At 37.3% G+C, this 22,711-nt stretch overlaps 1 protein-coding gene and 1 pseudogene across 4 annotated transcripts; both read right to left on the reverse strand.

The window, feature by feature from the left end:
- Positions 1-1,301: 1,301 nt before the first annotated feature.
- Positions 1,302-21,630, reverse strand: LOC100454958 (olfactory receptor 52P1). Of its 4 annotated transcripts, XM_063711288.1 has the most exons (4): positions 21,387-21,630; positions 20,956-21,087; positions 19,620-19,702; positions 1,302-4,653 (listed from the first exon to the last, which is right to left on the reverse strand). In XM_063711288.1, exons 3-4 carry the CDS (start codon positions 19,686-19,688, stop codon positions 3,652-3,654), a joined length of 1,071 nt encoding a protein of 356 aa, XP_063567358.1. In that variant the 5' UTR covers positions 19,689-19,702; positions 20,956-21,087; positions 21,387-21,630; the 3' UTR covers positions 1,302-3,651. The 4 variants fall into 4 exon arrangements, 2 of the variants coding, with proteins under 2 accessions (XP_063567358.1, XP_009244980.3); XR_008511271.1 differs by lacking the exon at positions 1,302-4,653 and adding an exon at positions 18,645-18,961 and having other exon boundaries at positions 19,620-19,660; positions 20,956-21,599; XM_009246705.4 differs by lacking the exons at positions 20,956-21,087; positions 21,387-21,630 and having other exon boundaries at positions 19,620-20,475.
- LOC100455316 (olfactory receptor 52D1-like) lies at positions 16,645-17,593 on the reverse strand (annotated as a pseudogene).
- Positions 21,631-22,711: the final 1,081 nt, after the last annotated feature.

Consider the following 22,711-nt stretch of genomic DNA (forward strand, 5'->3'; position numbering starts at 1 on the left):
ACTCCTTATCATCTTTAGTTAAGTTGGTCCCCTTATTCTCTTTCCAAAAGCTCCCCTGGATATTTTCTCCTTCAGCCACACCCTATCTAAAGAGATCTATACTTACCATGAACAGTGCCCACACCTGGACTGGATCTGAATTCTGGTGATCATACTCTATCTCAGCTCCTGAGAGGCTCTCTAAGCCAGTGGTTTGAAAATGTTCTTGTACTTCAAAACTACTTACTGCTCCTGTTAAACAGATTGCTAGTCCACATCCCCAGAGTTTCTAATTCAGTGAGTTTGGAGCAAGACCTCAAAATTTCCTTTACTAACAAATTTCCAATTAAAGGGAATGCTGTTGGTCAAGAGATCATACTTTAAAGAAACACCACCCCCAAAAAAAATTTTTTTAAGTTTTTTGATTGAGTTTTTCTCCCCAAACTGCTATCTGGTCTGCACTCTTCATGAGTTCTACTGGACAATTTGGCTACCACAAATATCCTTAATAAGTCATGTTAAAAATCTAGAGCAGAATAGGCTTGCAGCAACTTTCCTTTCCTAGAATCTTGACCTGAAAAATTTTATCTTTCTAGAGCTAAAGATGCCTCCAAAAGCCTTCAACCCACTGGGAATTTTTTTGTTCATCCCACAAAACAAGTCCACTTCTCAGCAACTTCTGGGAAAATTTGTGAATAATGCATTCTATGGAGAATGTAATAGCCCTGTGGAGTGTCAATTTGCATAGGCAAAACTATATTCCCTGGAATTCACTTTCTATTATCTTTTCAGATAAGTGGACTACTAGAAATAATCTCTTGTGAGACTTAAGATGGAAGGGAAATAACAGCCATTGCATTGTACACACACCAGTCTTAGTTATTCAAACACGAATACAGGTGTTGCTGCAAAGTTGTTGCAGAGATACACCAGAATACCCTAATCAGTTGGCTTTAAGTTAGGTGAATTATCTGGGGTGGGCCTGACTTAATCAGTTAGAAGGCCTTAAAAGGGGGCTTAGGCCTTCCTTGGAAAAAGGAAGACTCATACCTCTAGAAACCAGCTTCATCCCATGCCTGGGCAGATTCCAGCATGCTTGTGATTTTTACTTTCTGACTGTCCACTCTGTAGACTTTGGACTTGCCTAGCCAGCCTCCACAATTATGTAAGCCAATCCCTTGAATGTGTATGTGTATGTATATATCTCTCCTAATGGTTCTGTGTTTGTGATTGAATCTTCACTAATAAAGAAACCAATGTGTTTTCTCCATTTATTTCACTATGTCATTATTGTATTCTGCAAGGAATTTGGGGTGTTAGCAATAAGCACTAGAAATGGAAATAAGACACAAATCAGACACTGCAAAGATGAAAGTATAATATGATGTTACTACAAAAGCCCAATGAAAATCTGTATGTAATCTTAGACTGACTATATTACTTTTTAAGAAAATACGAGACACAAGTAGTATGAGATATTGCTGAACTAAAAAATTAGAAATGTGTAATAAATGGTAAAAAAGTTAGAAGCATTTCTAAACGCTTCTAAAGCAAGAATAAAAAGGAGTATGCAATCCCCCTGCTCCTTCCATATTAAGTATTGTACCAAAGGTCACAGCCATGCGATAAGAAGAAAAGATAATAAAAAAATAGGAAGCATGAATGGTATTACAATTTGCATACAAAGTATAAGAGAATCTACAGAGAATTTGTTAGTCTACAAAGATTTCAACAAGATTGATAGATACAAGTTCAAAATAAAGAGATAAGCAAAAATTATTTAAAATATGGAATTTTTTATGAATATAAAATTATGAGTTCATGTCCTTTGTAGGGACATGGATGAAATTGGAAATCATCATTCTCAGTAAACTATCGCAAGGACAAAAAACCAAACACTGCATGTTCTCACTCATAGATGGGAACCAAACAATGAGAACACATGGACACAGGAAGGGGAACATCACACTCTGGGGACTGTTGTGGGGTGGGGGGAGGGGGGAGGGATAGCTTTAGGAGATATACCTAATGCTAAAAGACGAGTTAATGGGTGCAGCACACCAGCATGGCACATGTATACATATGTAACTAACCTGCACATTGTGCACATGTACCCTAAAACTTAAAGTATAATAATAATAAAATAAAATAAAAATAAAAAATAAAAAATAAAAAAAATTGTTAACCACAACATTTTGCTCAGGACTTTTTTTTCTTCGTAGGTTTGTAGTGGCTTAAATATGTACTTAGTACTTATTTCAGACAAGCAGTACTCTGTTCTTCAGCCATTAATGCTCCTGCAAATTTTCCTTGATCTCTGGTCTTCCATTTATAGAAAAGGCACTTCCTAGTTAGTTCTCTCTTTTTTTTTCTCTCCTGAAGTTTGGACTGTTTGTTTCAAGCTCTGAAATATCCCACCTTTCTCAGCTTATGTTATTAAATTTTTTGTTTACTTCAAGCCTTAATTATTAGTATAACTAGAACAACACTCTGGAAAAGTTTCATTTATTTTCCTGAAATTTTAAGAGTCTAATTTAAATAGTGGTCATGCGGCTTTTAAAGTAGATGTCTTTTTCACTGAATTCTGCCTCTACATATTAGCTATACAATATGATGAAAAATCCTAAAATATTTCAGGCTACAAACTTCATGAGTCTTAAAATATTTGCCACTATATTCCAAATCAATGTCTAGAAGTGATAAACAATATCTCCTGAACTTAATGTATTCACATATCTTGGCACACGATCTGAACTCTACACACCACCCCAAGTGCTTGTTCATGATTTCTTCCTTGATTTCCAGAGAAATGGCCTGGCAGAATTCTGTAACCAAGATTTCCAATATAAAACTGACTTTTATAACTATGACCCTTCACAGAACATTCTCAGAATTTTCTCTTTGCTAGAGATTCTTGTCATATGCTGGAATTAGTTGAGACAAGCAGAACAGTTGACTCTAGGAATTTTTATAAATATAAAATTTGTTAGAATGCATATCCACCTTTTAAGAGTAAGAATTTCCCATTTTCTCCTTTTCCTTTGAAATTTCTCTGGGAATTTCAGATTATGTTTTCCGTACATATTCCCTAGGCTTATAAGGAAGCAGCCAGTTCTGTTGCTCAAGTGTAAGTCTTCTGCAGTAAGGATAACATAGTGACTAAACTCAATTTTGAACATTCATTGTCCTTTTTGACTCCTCCTAAGCAATCTTCTCCATTTTACCTTCCCCTTGAACACACAAATACACCCCTACACACACAACTTAGCCTTATCTTGGCAAAGTAAGTAGCATTCTACAACTCATTGATTTGATGTTGGGCAAGTTATTGGGTGCTTATATGTTCTCTCCATATGGAAACATTCTACCTCATCTTATGTGTGTTCAGCATGTGTTGTTCAAAATGCTTTTACAGACATTATAACATGTAATTTGTCCAACCCCTCTGCCAAGTATAGAAAGCAGATGTCATTATTTTCATTTCACAGTGGGGATAATTTCCTTGCTTTGGAATTACTGAGATCAAGAAGGTCTCCTGTCCCTTAGCTTCTCTGACCAAGGATAAACATCTTGACAGCTAAATCTGCCAACATAACATATTTCTACCGCTAGCTGATTCCCCCAGAAATTGCATCTTCTTAACATTCCTTCCTCATACTCACAGCCGCTGGATTACCAGACAAGTTTCTGACCACGGTCAGTGGTTGTGGGTTCTTTTTTCCAGCAACCATATTTGGTCACTTTGTCCCGGAACTCCTTAGTTTTCACTCCATAAATTATAGGATTGAGCATTGGAGGTACAAGGAAGTAAAGGTTGCCAAGAATGATGTGGACATGGGGTGGAATGCCTTGGCCAAAGCGGTGAGCGAGAAAAGAGAAAAGTGAGGGAGTATAAGAAATAAGCATGACACAGATGTGTGTGGTGCAGGTGTTGACTGCTTTGTGGTGGGCTTTCTTAGAAGAGAGACGCATTATAGCCTGGATGATTAGCACATAAGATGAAGCAATAGCTGAGAGATCTAGCGCAGCAACCAACAAGGCCACCACCAGGCCATATATCCTGTTGACTGTAGTATCTACACAAACCATCTTCACCACAGCCATGTGCTCACAGTAGGTGGTGGGGATGACATGATTGGCATGATAGGGCATTTGCTGAAGGAGGATAGGCATGGGGAGAATAAGGAGGATAGCTCTTACCAAACTCACTAAGCCACTGAGTCCAGTGCGACTATTGGAAAGGATGGTGGCATAGCGCAAGGGCTTGCAGATGGCCACATAGCAGTCAAAGGCCATGGTCATCAGGACAGCTGACTGCATGGCAGAGATGGAGTGGATGAAGAACAGCTGAACCAGGCATCCTTCATAGCTGATCTCACTCTGGCCAAACCAGAAAATGCACAGCACCTTGGGAATAGTGGTTGTAGACATGCCCAGGTCTGTGAGGGCCAACAGACAGAGGAGCAGGAACATGGGTTTGTGCGGGGAGCGCTCTGTGGAGATGGTGAGGAGGATGGTGCAGTTCCCGAGCACTGTAACGAAATACATGGAGGAGAAGGGGATAGATAGCCATCTGTGTTTGTCCTCCATGCCAGGAATGCCTTGGAGAATGAAGAAAGAAGGGTGGCCCTGTGAGGCATTGCAAGCAGTCATGGTGGCACCCTGCTGAAGTACCTGTGGAGAACAATAAAGAGGCTACATGAGCTTCAATTTAAAAAAAGAGCTTCAACATGGAAAACAAAGATTGAAACATTATACACAAAAATGATTCTGAAATCATGATGTTATGTATCATAGGGTATAGTTGTAATAGTACAGTAGCAATAATGAAGTATACCTGCATTCATATCCAAGAGGATATATTTTATGCTAAATGTTTTTATTAAGGACAAAAAGATTCATTATTCATTAATAAAATATCTTATTAAATAAATTTTAATATATTAAGAAATAAGCATGTATCAACTTAAAGAATAAAACTTGAAGTATGTACAGCAAAAATGCATGGTATACAAAGAGAAGCTGACAAAATGCAATATACCCCTTTCAGAAACCAAAAGATGAAATGTATTCAACACAACAGATTTTTTTAAATTAAGATAACTTAAAAGCTTATAATAGAATTATGCATCCAAAAATTAAAGAATACACATTTTCAGCAGATACAGGATATGAGGGAGTGGGAACCTTATTGATGAGAATGGTGCAATGATGATGAAGAATGAAGTAGGCAACGGGGTGCTGGACAGCTGAAGCTCATCAGAATATGAACATAAAGCCCACCCTCATCTAGAACACTTACCTGAAAGAGAGGCAGTGAGAGGACAGGCAACTGGTCCCAGGCACCTTCTGAGAATGTATATGTGTGAGTGTGTACATATGTATGTAGGTATATCTTAAACACCCATATGACTCTTGGAGAGCACACCCGTGGCCCTGCATCTCTCCATACTTCACTTTTGGGCACCCAGAACCCATGGTGTGGTCTTTTAAGTAACCTAAGTAAAGGCCCTCAGGGTGCCCAGCATTAGCTCTTCGCTTACTTCTGCCAACCCCAAGCTTCCACCTCCCAACACACAAAGCACAACTATTATCATGTGTAAAACTGACCCTGGAGGTTGCCTGAGCTCCCAAGAGATGAGGGTAATTAATCTTAGGAATTCAGGAAATGTTCCAGTCTTTGCCAATCTTGGAGGAGTTTGAAGAGAGAGATGGTGAAGTTAAAACTGAATCAATGGATGGATGGATAAATAAGTAAACTGTGGAGTATATGTACAATGTGAATATTATTCAGGCTTAAAAAAGGAGGATATCCTGCCATTTGATGTAACATAAATGGACACGAAGGAGATGATACTAAATTAAATAAGCCCATCACAGAGAGAATAATACCACATGATCTCACTTACATGTGAAATTTGGAAAAAGGGGGGGTCAAACATATAGAGAATAAAACGATTACCAGGGTCGGGGCCACAGAGAGGTAATAGAGATATTAGTCAAAAGATACAAAATAGCAAACATGCAGAATGAACAAGTCAAAACACCTAATGTACAACATGGGCACTATAGTTAATGACAGTATATTGTATCAGGGTTTTTGTTGAATGAGTAGATTGTAGCTGCTTTTGCTACATGAGGAAAAATGGGTAACTATGTTAGATGATGAATATGTTAATTTGTTCCACTACAGTGGAACATATATATACTACAGATATAGATGTCTTATAACATCGTGTTGTATACCTTAAATATACACAATAAAATTTATTTTTAAAACAAAGTTGAATCTGGTACTAGATTGGGGACTAGCAGTTTGGGCATTCTAAAGGCCCTCATTCCCAAGCATGTGTAGGTGTGGGAGCCAAGGAGATGCTTATTCTGCTGCTGGAGTAATTATGCTGATTAAGGCATCAGAGCTAAAACTTCTGTTGATGGATATCCTGGCAAAACAGTGTTAGCAGCCTCAAATTCTATCTATCTCTGGCCTTTTTCTGGTTTTTGGCCTCTAACCTTTGTCCCAGGCCTATGATTTTGCCCTAGGCATTTCTCAGGGCATCTTTGGCAATCCATCGCACCCCATCCTCATGGCCTCTAAGCCTCAGCATCTCTCCAATTTCTGAATTCAGAGACAGCTAGATTTCTTTGCTTCAGAGAAAGTTATTCATTTCTGTCAAAAAGTACTTGGCCAAGACCACTGCAAAATGCACAAAATAAAACAGTCATAAAATCTTGCAAAGCCTACATAAAAGCCAGATTCTAAATCCTGATGTAGTGTAAGTTCTGCCTACAGATAAGTTCTGTAAAGAGACGTTGTTCAGAGCCAGGTGTCAGTAAGAAGGAAGTAATGGCAGTGAAAAGTGAGTGGCAAATTAAATGGCCTGGGACAATAGAAAAATCTGCTAATACACAAACATAGGTACCCTTGCTTAGAGGTACATATCCACAGTCTGCAGCTGTCTCCTGCAGAAGCCTTGGCTCTAATCACATTCTGTCCTCTGTTATTTCTTTCCTTGCTGCCCTGTGGTGGTCCTAATGAAAGACAATAATAGGTGGCAACAACCAAAGGGTCAAAAGCGTTGTTCTCTCACTTCTGTATTAATGATCCTATCAAATCCCTGAAAACGACTCGTTAAAGAAAATTTTCTTGCAAAATATCCCCCTAGTGCTATATCAGAGACCCTTTGCTATTGTCCGGTGGGCTCTTACCTCTCCATCCGAAATTTTTAACCTCGCCATTTGTATAATTACACCAATCTGGGATAATAGACCATATCCCCAAATCCTGTATGCTTCTCACTAATATGTTTGGTGCATAGTACACATATAGTGTCAAATAAGTGACTATGTAATAAATAAGCAAATATATAAATTCACATAAAAATAATCAAAAAGTGTATCCTACTTCATGAGCTCTTACTCATTTTTCTTTTCTTTTATATATAAAAACCAAAAACATAACTAAGTGGCAAAAGCTATATCTGCTCCTTAAATGAATGTATAAATTCAGAGAAAGTCCAAATGAATGTCAATAATTCATTTTGTTTGGAGCCTTCTTACATCTCTTATGATATTTTCCTGTCTACCAATGCCAAGTTTACCTCTATTCTAACATATTTTGAACACAGAAAAGTTATAAATAATAATACAGCATACATCCAGACATACATAATGTAGACTAAGGTACAAAATATTACCCAAAAAAAGCAGGAAAACCTTCTGTACAGCTCACCCAAGTGGCATATGTGGTTTTTTAATCCTTTAGAAATGAATTGCATCATCATTCCCATAACATTTTGTACTTATTTACACTTTTACTACATATATAAATCCTAAAATAATGCATAGTATTTTAGAGAATAATTTCTGTATTTAAATGATGTTATGTCACGTCATTTTTCTGCATGTTAAGTTTTGTTCAGCATTATGTGAGATATATTCATGTTGATGCATGTAGTTCTGGATAAGTACTTATTGCTTCTATACAGTGTATTTATTACAACTATATGGGAGGTATGATATTTTATTGAGTTAAGGCACCATGTTTAATTCATTCATTTATTTAAATGAAGATACCATATTTACTTTATTCATTCTTTTTGAAGAATTTTTAGGTTATTTACAATTAACTATAATGTTATTAAATTCTTGCTTACTTGTAGAGCATGTCTCTAGAGCATACATTTGGGGTGAAATTCCTGGGTTGAAGATTATGCATATGTCTGACTTTCCTAAATATTAATAATTCAATCTCAAAAGTAATTGATTCAAATTTGCAATACATATTTAATATATATTTTCATTTATTTAATAGAGCTTTTAAAAACATATTTCAATTGCTTTCCTGTTTTGACATAGGTTCCATGTACATTTTGTTTATGTTCATTGTAAGTACCTTATATATTTTGTCACTATAATCAGTTATAAATTTTAAAGTATATATTTCTAATGGCTACTTTATATAACGCTATAATTAATTGTGTTTTTTGATGATTTACCTCAAATTCAGCAAATTTCTTAAAAGATAATTAGTTACAAAAATCTATCTGTAGAGTTTGATGGGTTTTCCCTGTAGAAAACTCATGCCATTTGTTAGCAATGAAACTTTATTTTTCCTTTGTGACTCTTAAAACCCCATTCCTTTTTAATGTGTTACTATGTCACTTTAAACTTTCAATACCTTATTGAATAGCAGTGGTAAGAGAAGGTATACAATGTCTGTCTATGTCTTAAAGAACATTTTTTCTTTCGCTCTTTACAACAAAATAAATAAAAACAATGTAAATGACCAAATAAATCAAACATTTTAGAATTGTTATTATATATTGAAAAACTAAGTTTCCCCAAAGACACATTTGACCCTTGCCTTCTGCTACTGGGAGGTGAACTCCAAGCCCCCTGGCCTGTCATGCTGCCTGATAAAAATGACTTTTGCTTGGGGCTTTGGCCACCAGATAGTCTAGCAGTGGGATGTGGTCTTTTTGGCCATGTCATATTAGTTCCAACCTGAAAAGGAACTGTAGACTATAAATGTTAGCCCAACCTTCTGGAGGGACCAGAGATTAAAAGTCATTCATGTTAGCTGTATGGGATTGAGCCCTTGTAAAGTCTCTGGACGCCAAATACTCAACTGAGAATTTCTGGTTACCAATACTCTGTGCATATAGTAACACATCGTGACCAAGAGGAACAGATGGCACTTGATATGGTTTGGCCACCTCCTCACCCAAATCTTATCTTGAATTGTAGCTCCCATGGTTCCCATGTGTTGTGGGAGGAACCCAGTGGGAGGTAATTAAATCATGGGGATGGGCTTTTCCCGTGCTATTCTTGTGATAGTGACTAAGTCTCATGAGATCTGATGGTTTTATGAAGGGGAGTTTCGCTGCACAACTTCTCTTGTCTGCTGCCATGTGAGACATGCCTTTTACCTTCCACCATGATTGTGAGGCCTCCCCAGCCACGTGGAACTGTGAGTGCATCAAACTTCTTTTTCCTTTTAAATTACCCAGTCTTGGGTATGTCTTTATCAGCAGCGTGAAAGGAAACTAATACAGTGCTCATCTATGACTTCAGGGAAAGGATAACCAAAGCTCCACATTTGAACTCCTTCTGGACTCTGCTCTATGCTTCTCTTTCCTTTGACAATTTTAATTTGAATCTTTGTATTATAATACTGCAATTACATCTCTTTCCTGAGATTTGTGAAATTGTTCTAGCAAGCTATTGAATCTGAAGATGGCCATGATGGCCCTAAAATTTGTAGTCAGTTGGTCCGAAGTAATGATGGTGCAGGAAGCCCCCAGATTTGTAGGTAGTATTTGAACTAAAGGTACTCTTCTGGGGGGTGTTGTTTCCTCAGAACTTGCCATTTGGTTAACTCCAGGTAACTATAATCACTGAATTGAAAAACATTTTCTTTGTTTCACTACATAATTATTAGTAATAAGGAAAACTGTGCTAGACATTGGTTTAGTTATTTATTATTGCATAATAAACCCTTCCAAAACTTAGTAGCATAAAACAATGTTTATTTTGTTCACAAATTGAAATTTTAGGTAGAACCCAGCAGTCTAAAATTGCTGAGTTTTTTTTCCTACGTTACTGACTAGGGCAGCTTCAAGGTTGGATCTGTTTGGCATCAGCCAGGGCAGCTCAAAGGCTGAGGGCTTGAGTCATCTGAAGATGGACTCATTACAGAGTCTAGTGCCTGGGCTGGAAGGATTCAAATAGCTAAGGCCTGGTATAACTGGGGATCCTCATTCATCTCTCTCCCTCTGAATATGACATTATGGCAGCTTTAGGGAAGCTAGACATTTTACATGTGAATTAAAGGCTACTGAGAAAGAACAATAAGGAAAAAGAGAAGAAGGAGAAGAAAGGAGGAAGAGGAGGAGGAGAAAGACAAGAAGGAGAAGGAGAAAGAAGAAGGAGGAGGAGGAGGAAAGAAGCAGCAGCAGCGGAAGAGCAGAGGGAGATGAGAAGGAGGAAGAAGGAAGAGAAGAAGAAAGAAGAGGCAGAGAAGGAAGAGGGAGGAGAAAGAGGCAGAGGAGGAGGAGTTGGGAGAAAGAAAGGAAGGGGAGAAAAAGGGAGAGGGAAGGAGAGGAGAAAAATCAGACAGTATTTTCTTCTATTACCTGGTTTCAGAAGTTACTTAGTGTCACTTGCACCACATTTTATTGACTAGAATTTAATCACTAAAGCCAGCCCATATTTAAGGCAGGAGAACATAACCTGAACCTCTCAGTGGAGAGACAAGATAACCATGTAAGAGGATCATGGGGGACAAGAAATATTTATGCAATCATCTTTTTATTATCTACCACAGATATCATTTAATTTATAAAATCTTCTAAAGCAAATTGGATACACAGTTCTGAATATCTAGATAAAGATATATAGTCATTCTAATACTCCTAATCTAGAATCACCTGTTTCCCTGAACTTTCCAAAAGTAATTCAACACAAGCACAATTAAAATCCAAATAAGAATTCTGTAAAAATTATTTCTAGCTTTTTGTTGTTGTTGTTATGGTCTTTTCATTTTACATAATATTTGTACATATTTATGGGATACACGTGATACTTTGTTACATGTATACAATGTGTAATGATCAATTCACAGTGGTTAAGATATCAAACACCTTGTATATTTATCATTTCTGTATGTTGAGACATTTTAAGTTACCTCTTCTAGCTGTTTTGAAATATAGAATACATTGTTGTTAAATATAATCATCTTATTCCATCAAATGTAAGATTTTTATTCTTTCTATCTAAATGTATGTTTGTAACATTAACCAACCTTTCTCATTCCCCTGACCCCACACACACCATTCCCAACCTCTGGTAACTATCCTTCTACTCTTGACCTCTATTAACTCCCACATATACTTTTAGCTCCCACATGTAAGTGAGAAGATGTAATATTTGTTTTTCTGCCTGGCTTTATTTCACTTAACACAGTGTTCCATCCTTGTCACTGCAAATGACATGATTATGATTTCACTCATTTTTATGGCTGAATAGTATTCCATTGTGTACACATACCACCATACCACATTTGCTTTGTTCATTCATCTGTTGATACACTTAGGTTGATGCCATGTCTTTGCTATTATAAATAGCACTGCAATAAACATGCGGTGCAGGTATCCCTTTGATAACACTAATTATTTTTTCCTTTGGATTAATACCTAGTAGTGGGATTTCTGGATTGTACAGTATTTCTATTATAAGTTTTTTAAGAAATGTTCATACTGTTTTTCATAATGGCTAAATTTACATTCTCATCAACAGTATATAAGAGCTCCCTTTTCTCCACATCTTCAGCAGCAACTGTTATTGTTTTGTCTTTCTGACAACAGCCTTCTAACTGGGGGTAAGATGATATCTCATTGTGGTTTTGAGTTGCATTTTCTGAATGATTGGTGATATTGAACTTTTTTATGTACCTATTGGCCATTTGTATGTCTGCTTTTGACATATGTCTATTCATATGACTGGATATTTTAGAAACACCAGAAAAATATTAGCGTTGATTCACACTGGAGAAAATGTCTCAAGTACTGTTAACAACCAGCAAAGCAGTAAAGCCTCAAGGGATTGATTATTACATACATGTTTCCAGCTAACAATGTTATTGGCCTTTTCCAATGAAAACTATTAGTAAGTACAAACTTATTGGAACCTTAAACCGAGGACTTTTCAGGATCTTCCAGAAGCAGATGACCCTTACACGGCAATGGTTAAAACCCGAAATTTTCTGATTAGCAGGTGATGGCATGAAGTGTACTTTCTCATGCCAACACAACAGAACAAGATTAACTCTTTGTATCTCTGTTCTCCTTTTTTTTGTCTTATTGCTAAAATTGTTTATCATCTGAATTTGATGTATCTTAGTGGTTGTCTAAGGGTTTCTAAATGCATTTAAGCATGTTTTAACTGTTATCACAGCCTAATTTTATAATGTGTTTCTCTGCTATTTACAGTAAAACAATACTTGGATGGGGTGTGGGGGTGGGGGGTGGGGCATGTGTGACCACAGCTACTCCTCTGAATGTAATTAATTGTTGGATTTGTCATCCCCCAAGCAATTATTAACTCTTCCTTCAAATATTCAAGAAGACAACTTTATTTCCTCAAGTTCCTTTTGGTATCACACTTTCCTCATGTCACTGACCTCAATCTTTAATATTTTAAATATTAGACTGGATCTAGAATCAACACAATACATATGCTAAATTTATTTCATCATTTGCAGTATATTCAAGGTCAGTAGGGGTAGTGACAAATATTGGGACAATTTTTATTACAGTAGTGAGTATTTTCATGTACTCTCTAGTCTGTTTTACAGGTTCGATGTCATTCCAAAGATAATTTGCTCCCTTTGAAAAAATCCAAAATTATTCCAATCCTGTGGTAATAAATGATTCAATGACAGTGATGTTTGTGTTCTAAAGGGGGACTTCTGTGTACCTGACACACATAAATCTATCTTGTAACAAAGGAGTAATGCCTACAGATTTTCAAATATTTAAAACCTATAGCCTTCTAGTGAATTATATTTTCCTGAGAAGAACATCTAGATAGACTTCCAAAATGAGTAGGTATGGGTTACTCAGGAAGTTGCTGGAGAAGGAGCTGACTCCCTCTTCCTGTCCACTGTCTCAGACTGCCCTTCCCATAGTCAGAAAAAAACTAACCGTTTTCTTCTTAGCTAGCCAAGGAGACATTTGGCACATTTAAGACCTTCTGTAGTACCCATGAGAAAATGACCTTTTAGGTGAAACAGTGTGGTTAGGCTAAAGGAAAGTCTCCTGGATCTCAAAAATAAACTGAAATGGAATTTGATTATGTTTTTATGTGGCCTGAGTTTGGTGATCTAGGTCTCTGGTTCCATAGCCTATTACATGAACTACGAATCATTGACTTGCTGGTCATTGTCTGTACGGCATTTGTTTAGTACAATACAAGACCAGTCTGAAGTCTTAAATAATGCTGCATAGCGATTGTCATATTACATTATTCAACAGATTATCCTTTAACAAAAGAAACATGCAGGACTAACTACAGGCTGTTTTCTGAGCAACCTTCTATCAATACAATTCTGACAATGGTTAACTGGAATGCACAAATTAATGTGTTGAAGGCTGTTCTCATCTGCTTTTGGCCAAAAGGGGACAATGAGAGATTAAAAAAATAAATCCACCAGCATGTAGTACATGTTGTTCCCTGTTGAACATAAACAAAGCCGAAGAATATGAGCAACACAGACAGGCCATTCTGTGACAAAGTGTGGAAGAAGATAGCAAGAAACCCAATCAGAATTACTCTTCTTGCTAACATGGGTAACTGCTTTTGCTTTACCAGTGTTAATTCTAGCCCACTTTTGTTCTCACATTTCCTAGATTTAAAAAATATTGATATACAATTCCAAATTACCCATATTGTTTGACCACATCCAAACTGGATCCAAGATCCAAGATCTCTCCTTAAAATTATCAAGCACAACAAGCTCACATCATATAAGAATCCCCTCACAAATCTCTTGAGTTACCCAGTAGCTCTTTTGGAATGCTTTCTTGCTTGCTGTAGCAGGATTAATAAACCTAAGTTTTTGACTATAGATATATTTCCTGTGGTCTTAAGTGAGTTTTAATAACTTCCAACAGAGAATATAGTCTTCATAGTTGTTTAATTTTTCTTTCCTTAATATGTAGGAAGCAGCCTTTTATAATTAATTTTTGATAGAAATTTTCCATAGAAATGGCTTACTTAGTCAACATGAGAATCGTGAGAAGATGAAAAATATTCTTTCACCAGGAGCGGTGGCTCACATCTGTAATGCCAGCACTTTGGGAGGCCGAGGCAAGTGGATCACCTGAGGTCAGGAGTTCAAGACCAGCCTGGCCAAAATGGTTAAACCCGTCTCTACTAAAAATACAAAAATTAGCTAGGCGTGCTCCAGGTGCCTGTAATCCCAGCTACTCAGGAGGCTGAGGCATGAGGATCACTTGAACCCAGAAGGTGGAGTTTGCAGTGAGCAGAGATTGCACCACTGCACTCCAGCCTGAGCAATAGAGGGAGACTCAGTCTCAAAAAAAAAAAAATTATCTCATCTTATGGACACGTTGCACCTTTTTGCCTCAGCCCAGTGAAAAACGGGTCTAGAATTAAGATGAATCCATAAAATTATAATTACTTCAGTGTACAAACAATATAATTATTTAACATATACATACTTTCCTCTTCACTCCCATAATATCTTTTACACTATATCACTGAAAATGCCATATTTTGTTATTACATTATTTCCTCTCTTTCTAGATTGTAGATTTCCTAAAGTCTGACACTGGGCCTTATTCACCTGTGAAATTATGTTATTACCTAGAATATAGTTGATCCTCAAGAAATATTTATGAACAGATGCTCAACTATAAGACAAAATAAATGAAGAGTATTTCTAAAGTTTCTGCAGAAGGTTTTTCTCTTCAAGAAGAAGATTAGAAATTTCCAGGCATGAGTAGAGGGAGGAATGGGGAGTTATTGCTTAGTGGATACAGAGTTTCTGTTTGGGGTGATAAAAAGTCTTGGACATAATGGTAATAGTCACACAATATTGTAAATGTAATTAATGTCACAAACCATACACTTAAACATGGTTAAAGTAACAAAGTTTATGTTATATATATTTTACTATAACATAATAAAAGAAACTGCGGTCTCTGTTTATAGGATACTATTCATCAAACACCACATTACCAACTAAGTCAACTGTGGGTGGGATCAATCTCAGACCCTTAAAAAAAAGATACTTAGATACTGAAGTTGAAAAGTGGCATGAATGCCTTAAAAGATCAAGGGTTTCTGGTAATGAACAATATATGATGAAAAATTGATGCTGGAGAGTATAATTGTGTTATATAGGAGAATAGACTGGTTACTTGCTTTTATTTTTTCCAAGGTGGGGAGCATCAATTCTTGTGGAAGGTAAGCCTGTGCTAAAAGCATGGCAGCCAGCTGTTTGGGGAAGGTTTAATGTCATCCAATCAGTCTGGATAGCATTAACAGGAAACTCAGTGTCCTAGGCACCCTTGTATACCCAAAGTGCTATTGACTAATGGAGGAAACAAAAGGTTAGATCAAGTTCACATTGCCTCTCAGAATAATTTACATGATAAGTCCATCACATTTAAAATGCCAGGAAAAATGCAAAGGTCGTCAGTCGGGAGGTGACTATATTAGCTACAAAGTGATGTTTTTATTATTATTTTATTTTAAGATAGGGTCTCGCTCTGTTCCCTGTGCTGGAATGTAGTAGCACAAACATGGCTCACCACAGCCTCAACCTCCTAGGCTCAAGTGATCCCCCACCTCAGCCTCCGAAGTAGGTGGGACTACAGACACACATGATAACACGCCTGGCTACATTTTTAATTTTTTGTAGAGACAGAGTCTAGCCATGTTGCCCAGGCTAGTCTTTAATTTCTAAGTTCAAGCAATCCTCCCACCTCAGCCTCTCAAAGTGCTAGGATTACAGATAGAAGCCACCACATCTGGCCAAAAGTGACATCTTTTGGAGTACTTCCTTGAGAAACTAATAATATGGGGTTTCCATGGAATTATGTGCTTTCAGACTTCTCCCCCTGTAGTCCTCCTCATGTATTGTCAACCTAATCCCGGGTGATGAGCTCTCACAGCTATCTCTGGCCTAGGCTGAAACTCTCACTGAAGACCCTCCTGGTCTGAGAAAATGCTGGCAATAATTAATTAATTGTGTGTGTGTGTGTGTGTGTGTGTGTGTGTGTGTGCGTGTTCTCAATTCCTCAACTGTAGCACATGAGATTTCTGTACTTGGAGAGAATAACTCTCCTTGCCTTTTACTTTCAAGTGAACTACATTGCCTTTCCCTAGAAATATTCAAGACCTATAGGCCCATTAACAAGTCACAGAATAATTTTATAGAAAAATGATATTTTGCAGATTTAGCAGGTATAGATGTGTTCTCCTAAATACTTCAAAAACTCTCCAATAATACATGATACTGGTGTGCTAGAATTAGCAGAAGCAGAAACCTCTAGTCCAAAGATAAGAGGTGCTAAAGAAGGTAAAAGATTAATTATAACTTTTTCCATTAGTCCCCTGTGCATGTAGAGAGTATAGTTACCTCCTCCTCATAAAAAAGCCAAATAGTCTCAGGCGAAACTGTCTTGTGTTGATGCCATAAACCTGGCGGTTGAGAACAGGGGGCACAAGGAGATAGAGATTTGCAAGTACAATGTGGACTTGAGGAGGTACTTGGTGGCCAAAACGGTGGGTGAAAAAGGAAAAAAAGGCAGGAATATAGAAGATAAGAATCACACAAATGTGGGCTCCGCAAGTACTAAATGCTCGGAGCTGAGCATCCTTAGAGGGCAGGCGCAGCACAGTCAGCAGGATCAGGAGGTAAGAGGTGGCAATGAGGACCACATCCATGCCAGTGATTGAAAGTGCCACAGTGAGACCATAAATGGTGTTGGGCTTGATGCTGGCCCAGGCAAGCTTGGCTATGCCCATGTGCTCACAGTAGGTGTGGGGGATGTTGCGATGTCCACAGAAGGGTAAGCGTTCAATGAGGATGACAAAGGGGAAAACAAAGAGAAGACCACAAATCACACATGCTACACCAATCTTCCCAATCATAGTGGCATTGAGGATGGATGTATAATGAAGTGGACGGCAGATGGCCACATAGCAATCAAAAGCCATGGCCAGCAGAACAGCTGACTCTGTGGCAAAGACTCCATGAACAAAAAACATCTGGGTGAGGCAGCCATAGTAAGAAATCATGTGACACCTAAACCAGAAGATGTTAGCATTTTGGCAAAGTAGTCGAACAAAGTACCAGGTCAGTGATGGAAAGCAGGCACAGGAAAAGGTACATTGGCTCATGCAAAGTTCTGTCTGTCGTGATGATGTAGAGGATGGTACCATTTCCCATCAGAGCAAGGATATACATGGAGCAGAAGGGGATGGCAATCCAAACGTGTTGGTCTTGCATCCCTGGGATTCCAAGCGGAATAAGTGTTGAAGGATGGGGGGCAGTGTCATTGGGGATAGATGCAGAGAACATAATAATGCAGAAAATAGAGGCTTTATCTTCCTAAAAGTGGTTAAAAATAAAATGACGTCATCCTAGAAGCCATTTCTTCCCTTAATTATTCATTCAATTTCTTAACTTTCTTCATTCCCACCAATTCTACTCAAATTCATGCCCTCCTCACTTCTTGTCTCTGTTATTAAAATAGCTTTGTCACTAATATGTTCACTTCCAGGATTTCCATCTTCGAGTGAAGCCTCTTCATTGGTACCTAAATATTCTGTCTTGTGAATATAACCAACTGTAATATAAATATGACCTCTCTACATGTATGTTGTGCAGAATATCTTACATTAACCTCCTCTGTTCTACCCTCCACCACTTTCTATCATGTTCTGAGCTCTGAGACATTGACCTCTATGGACTACACGGACAGGTTCCCTTGCCTTCTCACTTCTGGCTGAATTTGGCAATAGAAAATACCAACAGGACACAGGAGGGAAGGAGAAAACAGTCAGATGTTTATTCCTTCGGTATTCTCCCAAGAAGGCTGTTGCAAGCTTATGTCATCCCTATCTAAGAGTCTTCTCTGGCCCTGGTTGCCTCTGGCAATCCTATCTTCCTCTTGTGTCTTTAATCCAATGGTTGTAATAGTGCCTACTGTCACTTACCTAGGGAATGTCACAAGCACTTGTGATTTTCTTACACATAACCACACCTTTGCAAATGGTTTCTGTATTACATTCTCCTTGAATTATTTGATCGTGTAATCTATCTCTTGCTGGGAGTCTGATACAGTTGCTCTTGCTAACTATCTAGCATTTTTTAGCACCACATTTCACCACTTATTTCATGTTCCAATTATATATGCATCATGAAGTGTCTAAAAACATGCTTTCTCACACCAGTATTCATTTTTATTTGGTGTTTTTTCTGCATAGAATGGCTGTTTTCACTTGGTCACCTGGATAGTTCCTAACAGTCTTTCAAAAACCAGCTGAATACATTTTTCTCTATGAAGTCCTTCTATAATCCCTTCTCCTATGAAGAGTGAACTGTGCATCTTCAGCATGTCTCCCTTTGGAAATATAAAATTGTTTAATAAGTATGTATATATCTCTCTTCCCATTACACAGTGAAATTTCTGAGTCTCATTTTTTGTTCTCTGTATTCAACATCTATGCCTTATATACATTAGGCCAAAAAATAACATTTAATAAATAATTAATAAAAGATTAAATGCAGTAATTAAATTTCTTTTCTTTTCTTCTTTTTTTTATTTTTCTGGAGACTGAGTCTTGCTCTGTCCTCTAGAGTCCAGTGGTGTGATCTCGGCTTACTGCAACCTCTGCCTCTCGGGTTGAAGCAAGTCTTGGGCCTCAGTCTCTGGAATAGCTGGAACTACAAGCACGCACCACCATGCTCAGCTAATTTTTGTATTTTTAGTAGAGACGGGGTTTCACCATATTGGCCAGGCTGGTAATAATTGAATTTCTTAACAGACTTGAGTAAGTGACCATGTTTGCAAAATAGTATTCCCTCTTGGGAGCCTGCCTTATGAATCAGATAAGATCTTCCCTTGCTGGATCTGTGATTCCTCCCATGTTCTTTCCACTCTGTATGTTCTAATAGGTGCTCCTTATCACCTCTGCTTCAGTACCTAACCTAATCTGTATAATACATTTATACAGATTTATAACCTAATCTGTATAATACATTTCTTCTGCTTCTTTAATTAATCGAATCAATTAATTTGATTATAAAACATACCTGTCTTAGTCTGCTTTCCCAGCTTTAGAATATAATACTTTAGGGTAATGATACTTTGGGACCACTAAGTCAAGAAGCCACACAGGTGTGTGCTGCAGGAAATACTCAAGAAGATAAAGCATGCCATGGGAAGGAAAGAAGAAAAGGAGAGACTGAGGACTTACAGGTGACTTAAATCAGGGAATTTCTCAAAGTGCCTCCCCTATGGTTTGAGGTTATGCCAATAGGAAAGAAAAATGAGAAAAAAATTCTGGATTCCTGTAGGTGAAGTCAGAACCATCATTCTTACCTTGTTGAAGTCCAGTCTTAGGGGTTCAAAGATTCTTGTTTCTAGAAGGGATATTAATGTTAACTTCATCCAGTCATTCTCACCTAAAAAGAATTTTAGAATGTGGAAGAACCTAAGGTAGAATTAAAGAGTTCTATAATAATTATAAAGAATATCCTTATTTTAGGGAACAAAAGACACTGGGACCTGCTTGAAGGTGAAGGGTGGGAGGAGGGAGAGGAGTAGAAAAAGCAAGTAGTGGGCACCAAGCTTAGTACCTGAGTGAGGAAATAATCTATGCAGAAAACCCCTGTGACACGAGCTTACCCATATAACAAAACTGTGCATGTACCCCTGAAGCTAAAATAAAACAATTTTAAGAAAAGAATATTTTTCTTTTAATCTCCTGCTCAATTGAATATAGTGAAAATAAATTCATTTAGCATTTCAACTTATGTAGTATCCATTCATATGAATAAATTCATATAGCATTATAAATTTTGTTTTAGTAATTGCAATACGCATTTCTCGTATACTATTGCAAGTTTATACTAACTTTATATTAACAGTCACTGTAAATTGTACAGGTAATAACATTATTACAGTTTTAATTACTTATAAAGTTATTTTGTTTGTATTTTAAAACCATGACAATAGAGTGTACTGCCAATTTAACTTTAACTTGATACATCTTCAAAAATTAAAAAAAAATGAATGTTTTTGGTTTCTGGCAATGTCTAAGTTTTTTTATATTTTCTTTTTATTTATTTTTTATTTATTTATTTTACTTTGTTGATAAACCAATGGAACATAATATTGTCACCTAGTTGGGAAGTAAATTACAAAGCATATGTAGTTCACTAATTATATGGTGTTGACTCCCAAATGTAATATCTTGTGAAAAGTGATTACATGGAAGTTGCTTATACATCTCTAATGATAGGAAATCCTTTAGTGATGTATAAGTCTGCCTTTTTTGAGGCAGCCATTCTCAACTTTAGACTTTCTGAGCTTAAGAATGCTTTTCTTTTTATTGAGTCAATGTCTATAACCACAACCCACATTAAACACTATGATTTCTCTTCATTGTCTTCAGCTTCCAGTTTTACGTTCTTTAGAAGGTTGCTTTTTCCTTTCATTTCTTTGTCAAAATATTTTTGACAAAGAAATATTATTATTTACCAGTTATTCTTCTAGGTGTTTGAAATACACATTGAAGAGTAAGAACATACATAGTCAATGGTATATTAAATTTATAGTCTAATAAGAAGACAAAGTTAATCAAATAATCCCCAATACATGCATAAAATGCCAAGTGGATATATGCTATGATGAAGAGTTGCATGAGACAGTTTACTTAGGGCAGGCTTCCCAGAGAAAAGGATATTTATCTCTAAATCTGAATCTTCCTCAAATGCTTCAGACAACTCTTGTATGACTTGACTCCCAGTGTGGTTATCCTCCTGAAGCTCTCCTTCTGTAGCCTAGTCTGAAAAATACGAGATCAGGACCTATGTTCAGACCTCCTAGGTTCAAAATATTGCTCTATTACATTAACTTGCTAATTGTATTACTTTGAGCACTTTCCTTATTCCCCATCATCCTCAATTTCCTATTATGAAATTCAGACAACACTTCATAGACTTTTATGGAGACTTAATTGAGAAAAAGCATGTGAAGCGCATAATACAGTCTCTGTAACTTCATAAGCACTAACTAAAATATTCGCTGTTATTTCTCATGATTTTGAAATCTCTGAGTCCCTTTCTCTAACTATGATGTACTCACCTCTCAAAAGAGGAAACTGCATTTAGTTCCTCAAGTTGAAAAACACATAGGCTTGGGTCCATAATACAAGGGTGAAGACACTGTGGTTTCAGTCTCTTCTAAGTCAAATACTCTCTTCAAAGTCCAAGACTGGTCCTCAGTTGGATGAGGTGAATTCTCGCGGGGTATGAAATGAGATGGCTCCCCAATAATCCCAATCTCCCCAATATAGTACTACATTTATGTCCCCTCATTAATTTTCTGTGAGGTCAAGGAACTATTGTGACATCGTGAGGTTCTTCAACACAAAAGGAGCCAGTGTGTTCTATGCTGCCACTAAGAGCAGAGTAAGGATGAAGGAATGCTTATCTTATTAAAGGAAGAAGTTCTGTTAGTGTGTTTAATGAGGCAGTCACCTGATTTTGCCCTGGATAGAAACAGATCTAGGAAGGCTGCAGCAAGGATTTCTAGCTTAGCAGTCATCTAAAGTTTCTGCACGCAAAAGTCCAGGATTACTTATGTGGAGGAAATGAGATTTTGGGGATACCAGGTATGCTCAGAAACTGAGAAGACAAGAAATCAGACAGATAAATTTTTGGAGAACACTACTAAGGTCCTATTTGTTCAGGTATGAAGTTACTAACAAATATACATAGCTTCACTTCTGCCTGGCTAGCCTGACAGATACAAGTGAGATTAAGATGCAACTATTGTGCTTCACTATAGTAACCATTTTATTATTTATATGTATCTTATAACATCATGTTGTATACCTTAAACATAGGCATAAAAATTATTTAAAAAGAAAAAGGAAATTCAGACTCGATCATTGTTTTAAGAAAGGCTGCTCCAGAGATCTGACTGGCTTGCTTTGAACCCATAATGAAACGGCAAGAGACTAAAATCTCTAACTGCAACAGGAGGGATTCAAGCACAAAGCAAAGGATTTATTAATGATAATTTTGGTACATATTAAGTCTACTCAAATACCTGAGGGGCCAGGAACGGTGGCTAATGCCTGTAATCCCAGCACTTTGGGTGTCCGAGGCAGGCAGATCACCTGAGGTCAGGAGATCGAGACCAGCCTGGACAACATGGTGAAACCCTGTCTCTACTAAAAATACAAAAAATTTAGCCAGGCATGGTGGCACACGCTTGTTATAAGTCCCAGCTACTCGGGAGGCTGAGGCAGGAGAATCACTTGAACCCGGGAGGTAGAGGTTGCAGTGAGCCAAGATCATGCCACTGTACTCCAGCCTAGGTGACAGAGCAAGACTCCATCTCAAAATAAATAAACAAACAAATAAACAAATAAATAAATAATTTTTAAAAATCTGAGGAATTCA

Source organism: Pongo abelii, chromosome 9 (assembly GCF_028885655.2).
Source record: "Pongo abelii isolate AG06213 chromosome 9, NHGRI_mPonAbe1-v2.0_pri, whole genome shotgun sequence".
NCBI classification, from domain to species: Eukaryota; Metazoa; Chordata; class Mammalia; order Primates; family Hominidae; genus Pongo; species Pongo abelii.

What these genes read in the sequence shown, in the direction of transcription:
- LOC100454958 (XM_063711288.1), bottom strand. Translation starts at nt 19,688, where the DNA reads ATGAAGTTAACATTAATATCCCTTCTAGAAACAAGAATCTTTGAACCC. An exon ending in TAAGACTGGACTTCAACAAG is followed by an intron (nt 4,654 to 19,619) that starts GTAAGAATGATG and finishes TGTTCTCCACAG; the next exon opens with GTACTTCAGCAGGGTGCCAC.